General features: G+C 50.6%; 1 protein-coding gene across 3 annotated transcripts in view; it reads right to left on the reverse strand.

Moving 5' to 3' along the window:
• Positions 1 to 12,301, reverse strand: part of caskin2b (CASK interacting protein 2b) — a 127,428-nt gene that overhangs the window by 60,798 nt on the left and 54,329 nt on the right. For all 3 annotated transcript variants that reach the window (XM_085963318.1, XM_085963317.1, XM_085963315.1), the window contains exon 5: positions 4,351 to 4,481. In XM_085963318.1, coding sequence (XP_085819444.1) covers positions 4,351 to 4,481 — 131 coding nt within the window. The remainder of the gene's footprint in view (positions 1 to 4,350; positions 4,482 to 12,301) is intronic.

A 12,301-nucleotide genomic window follows, 5' to 3' on the forward strand; every position in this document is an offset into this window, starting at 1 on the left:
AAGCATTGGCTGCAGAGGACAGCTAACAGCCTTACTCTGTGTGCCAAGTGACAGGACATTGTGGGGATGATTCCTGCTGGTTCCTGTTCGTACTCAAAGGCACAGAATACAAGAGTAGGGAGGTTACGCTAGAACTGTGTAAGACACTAGTTAGGCCGCAGCTAGAGTACTGCATACAGTTCTGGTCACCGCACTACAGGAAAGATGTGATTGCACTAGAGAGGGTGCAGAGGAGATTTACGAGGATGTTGCCAGCACTGGAGAATTTTAGCTATGAGGAAAGATTGGATAGGCTGGGGTTGTTTTCTTTGGAACAGAGGAGGCTGAGGGGAGATTTGATTGAGGTGTATAAAATTATGAGGGGCCTAGATAGTGTGGATAGGAAGGACCTATTTCCCTTACCAGAGAGGTCAATAACCAGGGGGCATAGATTTAATTGGTGGAAGGATCAGAGGGGAGTTGAGGAGAATGTTTTTCACCCACAGGGTGGTGGGGGTCTGGAACTCACTGCCTGAAAGGGTGGTAGAGGCAGAAACCCTCATCACATTTAAAAAGTACTTGGATATGCACCTGAAGTGCCGTAACCTATAAGGCTATGGAACAAAAGCAGGAAAGTGCGAGTGGGCTGGAGAGCTCTTTTTGGCCGGCACAGACACAATGGGTCGAATGACCTCTTTCTGTGCCATAAATTTCTATGATTCTATAAAAGCATCAACTCAGAAAGTACATGCGTCCAATTTCACCCCGGATACCAACCAGAGGAAACTGCCCGCGTTAACCGGTGAAATACTAGCTTCATTCGAAAGCCAGAGGACGTGCTGAATGAGGACATGTTCTGACTGTCAGCAGCCGAGGCCAACAGTAAATCTGTTCATAATTTAACGGGTCATCAGTGGGGAAACTGGGCGTGAAGCATGGTAACTGACCCAGCTAACTCACTGGGCGAGATCAGTGCTGCTCGCCATCCAGATACAGACGCCCGATAGACAACAGAGGCTGGCTGGCAACTCGGGCGGCCTGTTCTGTGTCAGCTTCTCAAACCCAGGGAGGGAAAAATCAATGTCCGTTCAGGGGGTCGAGAGTCACGGTGGGCTCTGTCCAAGTGATTTACAGCCTTGTTCTGACACTCTGACTCATAAATCAATGGCATTGGGGGTGTAACAAACAGACTGACTGGAGTTTGACAGGCAGGGAATGAGGTTAACACATCATGATTACTTACACATACACAGGCACACGAGAGCTTTACTCTGTATCTAACCCGTGCTGTACCTGCCCTGGGAGTGTTTGATGGGACAGTGTAGAGGGAGCTTTACTCTGTATCTAACCCGTGCTGTACCTGCCCTGGGAGTGTTTGATGGGACAGTGTAGAGGGAGCTTTACTCTGTGTCTAACCCGTGCTGTACCTGCCCTGGGAGTGTTTGATGGGACAGTGTAGAGGGAGCTTTACTCTGTGTCTAACCCGTGCTGTACCTGCCCTGGGAGTGTTTGATGGGGCAGTGTAGAGGGAGCTTTACTCTGTATCTAACCCCATGCTGTACCTGCCCTGGGAGTGTTTGATGGGACAGTGTAGAGGGAGCTTTACTCTGTATCTAACCCGTGCTGTACCTGCCCTGGGAGTGTTTGATGGGACAGTGCAGAGGGAGCTTTACTCTGTGTCTAACCCGTGCTGTACCTGCCCTGGGAGTGTTTGATGGGACAGTGTAGAGGGAGCTTTACTCTGTATCTAACCCGTGCTGTACCTGCCCTGGAGTGTTTGATGGGACAGTGTAGAAGGAGCTTTACTCTGTATCTAACCCGTGCTGTACCTGCCCTGGGAGTGTTTGATGGGACAGTGCAGAGGGAGCTTTACTCTGTATCTAACCCGTGCTGTACCTGCGCTGGGAGTGTTTGATGGGACAGTGTAGAAGGAGCTTTACTCTGTATCTAACCCGTGCTGTACCTGCCCTGGGAGTGTTTGATGGGACAGTGTAGAAGGAGCTTTACTCTGTATCTAACCCGTGCTGTACCTGCCCTGGGAGTGTTTGATGGGACAGTGTAGAGGGAGCTTTACTCTGTATCTAACCCGTGCTGTACCTGCCCTGGGAGTGTTTGATGGGACAGTGTAGAGGGAGCTTTACTCTGTATCTAACCCGTGCTGTACCTGCGCTGGGAGTGTTTGATGGGACAGTGTAGAAGGAGCTTTACTCTGTATCTAACCCGTGCTGTACCTGCCCTGGGAGTGTTTGATGGGACAGTGTAGAAGGAGCTTTACTCTGTATCTAACCCGTGCTGTACCTGCCCTGGGAGTGTTTGATGGGACAGTGTAGAGGGAGCTTTACTCTGTATCTAACCCGTGCTGTACCTGCCCTGGGAGTGTTTGATGGGACAGTGTAGAAGGAGCTTTACTCTGTATCTAACCCGTGCTGTACCTGCCCTGGGAGTGTTTGATGGGACAGTGTAGCGGGAGCTTTACTCTGTGTCTAACCCGTGCTGTACCTGCCCTGGGAGTGTTTGATGGGACAGTGTAGCGGGAGCTTTACTCTGTATCTAACCCATGCTGTAGCTGCCCTGGGAGTGTTTGATGGGACAGTGCAGAGGGAGCTTTACTCTGTATCTAACCCGTGCTGTACCTGCCCTGGGAGTGTTTGATGGGACAGTGTAGAGGGAGCTTTACTCTGTATCTAACCCGTGCTGTACCTGCCCTGGGAGAGTTTGATGGGACAGTGTAGAGGGAGCTTTACTCTGTATCTAACCCCATGCTGTACCTGCCCTGGGAGTGTTTGATGGGACAGTGTAGCGGGAGCTTTACTCTGTATCTAACCCGTGCTGTACCTGCCCTGGGAGTGTTTGATGGGACAGTGTAGAAGGAGCTTTACTCTGTATCTAACCCGTGCTGTACCTGCCCTGGGAGTGTTTGATGGGACAGTGTAGCGGGAGCTTTACTCTGTATCTAACCCGTGCTGTACCTGCCCTGGGAGTGTTTGATGGGACAGTGTAGAAGGAGCTTTACTCTGTATCTAACCCGTGCTGTACCTGCCCTGGAGTGTTTGATGGGACAGTGTAGAGGGAGCTTTACTCTGTATCTAACCCGTGCTGTACCTGCCCTGGGAGTGTTTGATGGGACAGTGTGGAGGGAGATTTACTCTGTATCTAACCCGTGCTGTACCTGCCCTGGGAGTGTTTGATGGGACAGTGTAGAAGGAGCTTTACTCTGTATCTAACCCGTGCTGTACCTGCCCTGGGAGTGTTTGATGGGACAGTGTAGAGGGAGCTTTACTCTGTATCTAACCCGTGCTGTACCTGCCCTGGGAGCGTTTGATGAGACAGTGTAGAGGGAGCTTTACTCTGTATCTAACCCATGCTGTACCTGCCCTGGGAGCGTTTGATGGGACAGCGCATGTTGGGGACCACTCAGTACTGTGGTTTGGCGAAGGGGGAGCGTGGAGGGGTGAAGGTTCGGGTTAGTAACAACCGCACTGCACCCCCCGCCCCCTCCCCACAGCTGAATTTCCAGTCATAGATTGCGTCTCTGCTCAGACCAGGGTTGCTGGGTGACTGAAAGATTACCCACTATCCTCACGCTATCTCCACCTTCCCACTGGGGTATGGTCAATGCACCCCAGGGGAGAAACCTTTTAGCGTGGTTAGAATGTGGAGTATTTGAGTATTTGAGGCGAACAGCATCGAGGCATTCAAGGGGAACAACAGCTTGTATTTATAAAGCACTTTTAACGTGGGAAAACGTCACAAGGTGCTTCACAGGCGTGTTATTAAACAAAATGTGAAACATGGGAGATATTAGGACAGGCCACCAAAAGCTTGGTCAAGGAGCCTCTTAAAAGGAGAGAGAGGTGGAGAGGGTTAGGCAGGGAATTCCAGTGCTTAGGGAAGCTAGCTAAGTACGTGAGGGGGAAAGGAATAGAAGGATACGTTGATAGGGTGAGGTGAAGTAAGGCAGGAGGAGGCTCATTTGGTGCATAAACCACCGCATAGACCGGTGGGCCCAATGCTCTGTTTCTGTGGTGTAAATTCGATGTGAGAGTGGGTTGAGCCTGTGATCCAGTCACAATCGCTGACTCAAAGGGCTAAGAGTTGCAAGGAACCTCTCATACAAGCTCAGCCACACCTAAAGAACAGAGGCAGTTGAGTGCATCGAGACACAGTAGGGTCAGCCACGGATTCACAACTCATTGGAGTTTTGAATTCCGAACCAGACGCGACCATCCTCTTGACGTGCTCCGTGGAGACATCCTAATCCAAGGATAACCCTGATCCATGCATTTCTCCGTAAATCTAATTACATTTTGTATCAGGGCCAGACCGTATGGGCTCGACACAAGGTCTTGCGTTAAAATAAGTCGGCCGTACCTGATAATGTCCTTGTGCCCGTTCTTAGCCGCCAGATGCAGTGGTGTGGTGAAGTTGGCATCGGCGCTGTCTTTGGACTGACCCTCCAGCAAGGCGACGCACATATTACTGTTCAACAGGAGCTGAGCGACCTGGGGAGTAATGCAAGGGAGAGACAAACATGTCAGAGCCATCGACAATCCTCCAAAGATTAACTACCTTAATTCCAGAGATTCTGCCCGCTCAGTGATTCCAGACTGGATCCAATGTGGGGCGTGACTGAATGCTGACATCTAACGGGGCCTAGCTGTTGCTAATGAAGCCTCTAATTTAGGTGGTTAGGGAACTTGGAGGAGCCACAGTTCAGAGCGGAATTTGCAGACAGAGGTTTACAGATGGCGTCACTGGTGGAGGTTTGATTTATGACATATCTGTTCTCCTGTCACTATGATCTCTCGTCCATCTGGGAAGGCCGTTTAGCCACCGTGAAGGGCTGACAGCTGCGTCTCTGTCGAGATGGGGACTGGACCACCACCCCCTCCCCCCCACCCCCCCCCATGCTGCCTTTCTGGCTCGATACCAGCCACGTCCCGGCACCAGGGCGGAAACCTGGCAGATCCCGACTTAAAAAGTCAGTCACAGCTACCTCCTGTCCCAGAATCTCTTCCTTAAATATCTGCCTCGGCATATCTTGACTTTCCCACCCTCACTCCATCCTCAGCAAAGGCTGCAAAGCTTTATTATTCATAGTCGCAGCACTCTCGCCTCTGAGTCAGATGGTCATTGGTTCAAGTCCCACTCCAGAGACTTGAGCACAAAATCTAGGCTGACACTCCCAGTGCAACACTGAGGGAGTGCTGAACTGCCGGAGGAGCCGTCTTTCGGATGAGACGTTAAACTGAGGCCCTGTCTGCTCTCTCAGGTGGGTGTAAAAGATTCCATAAACAATTCGAGGAGCAGCAGGGCAGTTTTCCCTGGCGTCCTGGCCGATACCTAAACCAACGTCACTAAAACAGATTATGTGATCATTTATTTCACTGCTGTTTGTGGAATCTTGCTGTGCACAAAATGACTGCCGCATTTCCTACATTACAACAGTGACTACACTTCAAAAGTACTTCATTGGCTGTAACGCGCTTTGGGAGGTCCTGAGATCGTGATCCAGGCCATGCTCTTTTGTGTTGGGCTAAATGTTTGACTACCCTCATGATAAACAGTAGTGTTGCTCCCTCTTTTATCCTCCTCTTCTCTTCTCTCCTGATGGGGTTGTCTCTTTGCTGGCGTGTCGTTCCATGAGCCATGAATTGCCTTCCAATACCTCGTCCCAGGTGACCATTATTCATGTGTGAGCCTTGCCAGCGAACGTTGCTGGGCTATTTAACTGCAGGGGGCATCACGGCCCAGCCCAATCCAACCTCAACTGATGTCCACACAAGGGTGCTGCCTACCAAAAGCCAGTGGGCAGTGTTGAGAACCCTGGTGATTCACCCTCCCTAACCTAGAGACCTTTCTGCTACAGCAGCTGAGAGCAGCACTGACCAGGGACCAAACCTGGGGGATGTACTGGTCTGTCTGGCTCGGGTACTCGCTATGTAAACTCCCAGGTGGGCTCAGTGTTGCTGCCGTATGAGTTCACCGTGGGGGCGAAACTCACCTAGGTCGGCAGCGCAAAATGAGCGGAATCGCGTGGGCCGCCTCTTGAAGTCAATGGAGCTGAATATCGAATGGAGCATTTAACGGGTGGCCGAATATATATATATATAGTGTCTTGTGCGACTGTCCAATATGAATTTCAACGCTCCCCCCCCCACAAAGCCTTCCTAAACGGATGACACAAATTTCCCATTTTGATTGGCGAGTAAGATTTCCAATGGCTTTGGAAGGGTTAAATTGAGAACTGAAATCTAAACTGTTGTCGGTGAGTGGAGGTCTGCTGGTAGCCGAGGGTTAGGCCCCAGGTGTGCCTCCTCCGACTGCAAACTGATCCCATGCAGGAAGGGGAGAAAAAGGCTCATGTTCTGCCTTTAGCTGGAACTAGGCCGGAGACGCAGGGAGAATCCACCTGGAACTGGGGCCGGAGAGCCAGGGAGAATTCACCTGGAACAGGGCCGGAGAGCCAGGGAGAATTCACCTGGAACTGGGCTGGAGAGCCAGGGAGAATCCATTCATGGAAAGGTCTCACACGAGACAAGAATGAACGTGGGCAGAATCAGGGCTCTGTGTCTAACAATATATCTGCGCACAACTTAAACCACTGACACAGCCGTTGGCCCATCTCATCCTGAAAAACAGAGGGGCGGTGGGACGGAGTTACGTGCCTCAGGTTTCTAAGCAACAGCAGTTAAACCGAAAGGACTCAGTGGATAACTGTACCGTGCAATGTGGTACAAAGCCTTGAAATGAAGAAGAGCCCAAGTTCACTCTGCAGTGAGTTGACTGACTGCCTCCAGGATGGCAGTCGGAGGCCTGACAGTTGGCCTCAGTACCGTAAGGAGCCCAACCAGGCTTCCCACTGGCACCTCCTGGAATGTGTGCGTGCATCGAGTGAGGAATGGGTCGGACTAGGCCATGATGCACTCATGGTCAAACGGTCTGCAATCTGGACCCCGAGCACGAACTCCGGCAAGTTACCAGAGGGCACTTGGTGTCTGTGGAACCAGAGTCCGGCATCAGCCAGTGCCTTTTTGAAAAGTAAGGGAGACGAGAGAAAACTGGCACTCAAAAAACTCAACACTCCTTAATGAGAGCACTGAAAAACTATCAGGACAAGAATAGGAGTCAAGGTTATAGGGAGACATCTAAACATATACAACTAAATACTGCACAGAACAAAATGCTTCCAGTGTAGCGGAAAGCACTGAACTGCCTTCTGTGGAATGCGACTGGTCAGAGGCCTGATTAACATTAGATTGAGACACTGGAGTTTAATTCAATCACCTCGGACAGGAGAAATTTCACAGGGATTCATCATATGCTCCAGAACTGATATAAACTGGGGGCAATCTGTGGCCGTGGAAACTGTGCACGATCTGTGGAAGGATCGGGGTTTGGTGGGCTGGCGACGCCTTCCCTTTCCATCCCTTAACACCGATAACAGCGTAGTCAGGGTGCGTTTAATAGGCCAAGGACTGCAACTTTATTTCATTTTAATGCCTTTGGGGGCAGCAGGATGCATAAAAAATAGAGATAGCAATGGGAGTGAGAAATAAATAGGAAAGACTGGGGATACTGTAGAAACGTCATTCAACAACTGGTGCTGCTGGACCTCATCACTGATGATCCATTACTGGCTTATGTTGAGTGATATGGCGATCCCAATAAATTGTCAATAGCAGGTAGCTCACACATTATTATAGGAGCAGGAGGAGGCCATTCAGCCCCTCGGGCCTGCTCCGCCATTCAATTAGATCATGGCTGGTCTGTACCTCAACTCCATTTACTCACCTTAGCTCCCTATCCCTCGATACAGGAAACTTTCGATTTACCGGCACCTAAATAACCGGAAATCTCGGTTAACCGGCAAAATTCAGGAGTAGGTTCAGGTAAGTTTTATTACTTGCCTTCCTCGATCTGTTGCTTTGCAAGGGTGTGGCTGCAGCTGTTGCTAAGCTACAGAGACGCTTGGAACTTGTGGCCATTGTTCTGAACCTGTTGCTAAGCAACAGGGTTTGTTGCTTTATATGAAGCTCTCAGCTCCGTATCTTTTACTATAGCTTTCGGTTATCCGGAATTTTTGATGAACCGGCACCACGTCGGTCCCGTCGGTGCCGGATAAAAGAAAGTTTCCTGTACCTTGATCTAACAAAAAATCGATCTCAGTCTTGAAAGCTCCAACTGTCCCCCAGCACCCACAGTCTTTTGGGGGACAGAGTTCCAGATTTCCACTACCCTTTGTGTGAAGAAGTGCTTCCTGATTTCCCTCCTGAACGGCCTGGCTCTAATTTTAAGATTATGCCCCCTCGTTCTTGATGCCCCATCAGAGGAAATAGTTTCTCCCTATCCACCCTAGCGAATCATTTTATCATTTTAAACACCTCAATCAGATCAATCTCCTATCGTCAAGGGAATACAAGCCAGGTTTATGCAACAGTTCTTCAATGATTGATGAACTGGGACTAACCATCGGCCATATTGTCCTCAACAACAGGCCAGTCCTAGATTATCGTCAATGATCAGGTCATCTTTGACCTGATTGTGATTGTGTATTACTGTGTATTTAGGGAGACCGGTGTTATCGGGCTATCCACAGTAGAAAATTGGCAGGCTATGGTGATGGGTATGAGAGACTAAACAAATAAAGAATGGAATAGCCAATTCTTAACAATCCATATAAACATCACCACCTCTTTGCCAGGATTTTAATGAGTTTTATCTCCACTCAGACTGTTTCAGTACATAAATCCTATTCTACTTTTTCAAATTTTATTTGGGTCAAGAGGGAAGGATTGATTTTATTAATGAGTATCCATTAAGCATTGGACAAGTCATTGATTGGGCTAGGTTGTTGTACATTTTGTTCACAATGTATTTGCATTCATACATTGATTCTATTGGCACAGTTGAACATACTTGGATGGTGTTAAAGAAAGAAAGACTTGTATTCATATAGCCCCTTTCACGACCTCAGGACGCCCCAAAGCGCTTTACAGTCAATGAGCTACTTTTGAAGTGTAGTTGCTGTTGTAATGTAGGGAAACTCGGCAGCCAAATTGCACACAGCAAGCTCTCACAAACAGCAATGTGATAATGGCCAGACAATCTGTTTTAGTGAAATTGATTGAGGGATAAATATTGGCCGGGACACCGGGGATAACTCCCCTGCTCTTCTTCGAAATAGTGCCAGGGGATCTTTTACGTCCACCTGAGAGAGCAGACGGGGCCTCGGTTTAACATCTCATCCAGAGGAAATAGTTGTGAAGGGGCATGTGAGGTCCTGTGAGGTTGCTGTTCTCGATTGTGTCTGGAAATCGAGGATAGAGAGCCCCGCTCCAGCCTCCCTCACTTGTGGGCCTCTCCCTTCTTCTTGAGGATGAGCTGTAATATTTCTAAAGCAGTCTTCTTGTGTGGGCCTTCAGGAAAGTATGAACCTATTTATTTCAGGCTTTTCACATCCAAATCGCCTCACAGCCAATGAAGTACTTTATGAAGTGTAGTCCCTGTTGTAACGTAAGGAAATGTGGCAGCCAATTTGCATAATCCCACAAACAGCAGTGAGATGGCTGACCAGTTAATGTGCTTTTGGTGGTGCTGGTTGAGGGATACATGCTGGCCAGACAACTCCCCAGTTCTTCTTCGAATAGTGCCATGGGATCCTTTACATTCAGACAATTTAACATCTCATTCACAAGATGGCACCTGCAACAGTGCAGCACTCCCTCAGTACTACACTGAAGAATCAGCCGAGATTATTCAAGTTCTGGAGTGGGGTTTGAACTTATGACCTGCTAACTCAGAGGTGAGAGTGCAACCAACTGAGCCAAGGTTGACACACCTCGGCTGCCCAATTACTCTCTAGCCTTAGAGCAGGCTATACATCAATTCCTGGAACTAACACATGTCCCATGGGTGTTTTTGAAATGTATTGTCTTATAAACATCAGAAACGACAAATTGGATAAGGGCCTTTTGGCCCACTGGGACTCACCCCTCCAATACCCAAACCCTCCTGTCACAGCATCCAACTGACCATCTCCAATGGTTTTAACCCTACAGTCCGTTCAGGCCCATTAAGCCAAGCATTTAGCAGTCTTTAAACAAATAATTTCTTCCTGATACAATTTTAGATTGATGTCCTCTGCTCCTACTTTTCCAGCTTTTTTTAAAGTAATGGTCTGGGATCGCCTTATTGATGGACCATTTTACATTTGAATAGCAGATGTCCCGTGGCATTGCTCATGGTGAGGTGGAGGACGCACTGTTTTCTAACAATAGGGGTGTTATCAACAAAGTGTGACAGGGAAAACATTACGGGAAATAAGTGTGACAGCAGAGGCAGCAGCACAGGATAAAGAGCGCGGGGCCTGAGGACAGCGGACTGAAAGGAATCGGCAGCAGCACAGGATAAAGAGCGCGGGGCCCAAGGACAGCGGACTGAAAGGAATCGGCAGTAGCACAGGATAAAGAGCGCGGGGCCTGTGGACAGCGGACTGAAAGGAATCGGCAGTAGCACAGGATAAAGAGCGCGGGGCCTGTGGACAGCGGACTGAAAGGAATCGGCAGCAGCGAAGGATAAAGAGCACGGGGCCTGAGGACAGTGGACTGAACGGAATCGGTAGCAGAGGAGACAGCACAGGATAAAGAGCGCGGGGCCTGAGGACAGCGGACTGAAAGGAATCGGCAGCAGCACAGGATAAAGAGCGCGGGGCCTGAGGACAGCGGACTGAAAGGAATCGGCAGCAGCGAAGGATAAAGAGCGCGGGGCCTGAGGACAGCGGACTGAAAGGAATCGGCAGCAGCACAGGATAAAGAGCGCGGGGCCCAAGGACAGCGGACTGAAAGGAATCGGCAGCAGCACAGGATAAAGAGCGCGGGGCCCAAGGACAGCGGACTGAAAGGAATCGGCAGCAGCACAGGATAAAGAGCGCGGGGCCTGAGGACAGCGGACTGAAAGGAATCGGCAGCAGCACAGGATAAAGAGCGCGGGGCCTGAGGACAGTGGACTGAACGGAATCGGTAGCAGAGGAGACAGCACAGGATAAAGAGCGCGGGGCCTGAGGACAGTGGACTGAAAGGAATCGGCAGCAGCACAGGATAAAGAGCACGGGGCCTGAGGACAGTGGACTGAACGGAATCGGTAGCAGAGGAGACAGCACAGGATAAAGAGCGCGGGGCCTGAGGACAGCGGACTGAAAGGAATCGGCAGCAGCGCAGGGTAAAGAGCACGGGGCCCAAGGACAGCGGACTGAACGGAATCGGCAGCAGAGGAGACAGCACAGGATAAAGAGCGCGGGGCCTGAGGACAGCGGACTGAACGGAATCGGCAGCAGAGGAGACAGCACAGGATAAAGAGCGCGGGGCCTGAGGACAGCGGACTGAAAGGAATCGGCAGCAGAGGAGACAGCACAGGATAAAGAGCGCGGGGCCGCCAAATTCCAAAAGAACAGCAAAAGCAAGGAATGACGTCACAGGACAGCAGGTAGGTGATTGTTGGGTGAGTATTAGTGCTTTATTCTCTCTAACGTAACTAAATAAACTAATTAATAAAACTATAGATAATTGTGTGAATAAAGACTTTAAATAAGAGAGCGAGAGAAGCAGCTGGAGGTAAAAGTAGGCCCGACTTTTAAGAATCTTAGGGGGAGAAATTGAGTATAGCCCCATTTGGGGCGCCAGCCTCTCCAGGGCGCTAAAAGTAGCGCCCCGGAAGCATTCGCGGCCGCCCGCCGGAAATTGAGTGGTTGCGCCCCAAAGGGAAGCGCGGCGCTACTGGAGGCGCCCCGCATCCCTCTTGGGGCGCTGCGACTGAATATCGTGGCGCAACGTGCTGCAGCACCACACGCTGCGGCACGTCGCTCTGCGGTATTGCAGGCCTTCCTCCCCTTCTTAAAGGGGAGGGGCCTTGTGCAGCGCAATCTGGGGCCCAGCTGGGCCCCCGAGGATCGCGAGTGCAGGCAAAAGAGCCCGGCGCCGAGGAGAAGTGCCGGGTTCTTGGAGCGCAGCCGGCACTCCGCGGGTGGGGGGGGGGGTTCAGGAGGCCGGGGGCGGGAGCGCAGGCAGGTGCTGGCAGGAGGCCAACAACAAAAATGGCCGCCCCGCACCTCTCCTTTAATTTGCGCCTCCCCGGCCGCAGGTAGGCCCCCCTGAACCGGTCGGACATATCGTCCGGCAGTAAATCAGGGGGCACTTCCAAATATCGCAGCCGGGGCGTCAGCGGGGCGCTGCGCACACCGATGACATCATCGGTAGTGGTGCAGCGCTAACAGCTAGCGCCACCACTAGCGTCCCGCGGAATTTAGCAGGAGGCGTTGACAGTG

This window comes from Somniosus microcephalus, chromosome 21 (genome assembly GCF_052327205.1).
Source record: "Somniosus microcephalus isolate GS21.2 chromosome 21, FLI_Smic_1.0, whole genome shotgun sequence".
Classification (NCBI taxonomy): Eukaryota; Metazoa; Chordata; class Chondrichthyes; order Squaliformes; family Somniosidae; genus Somniosus; species Somniosus microcephalus.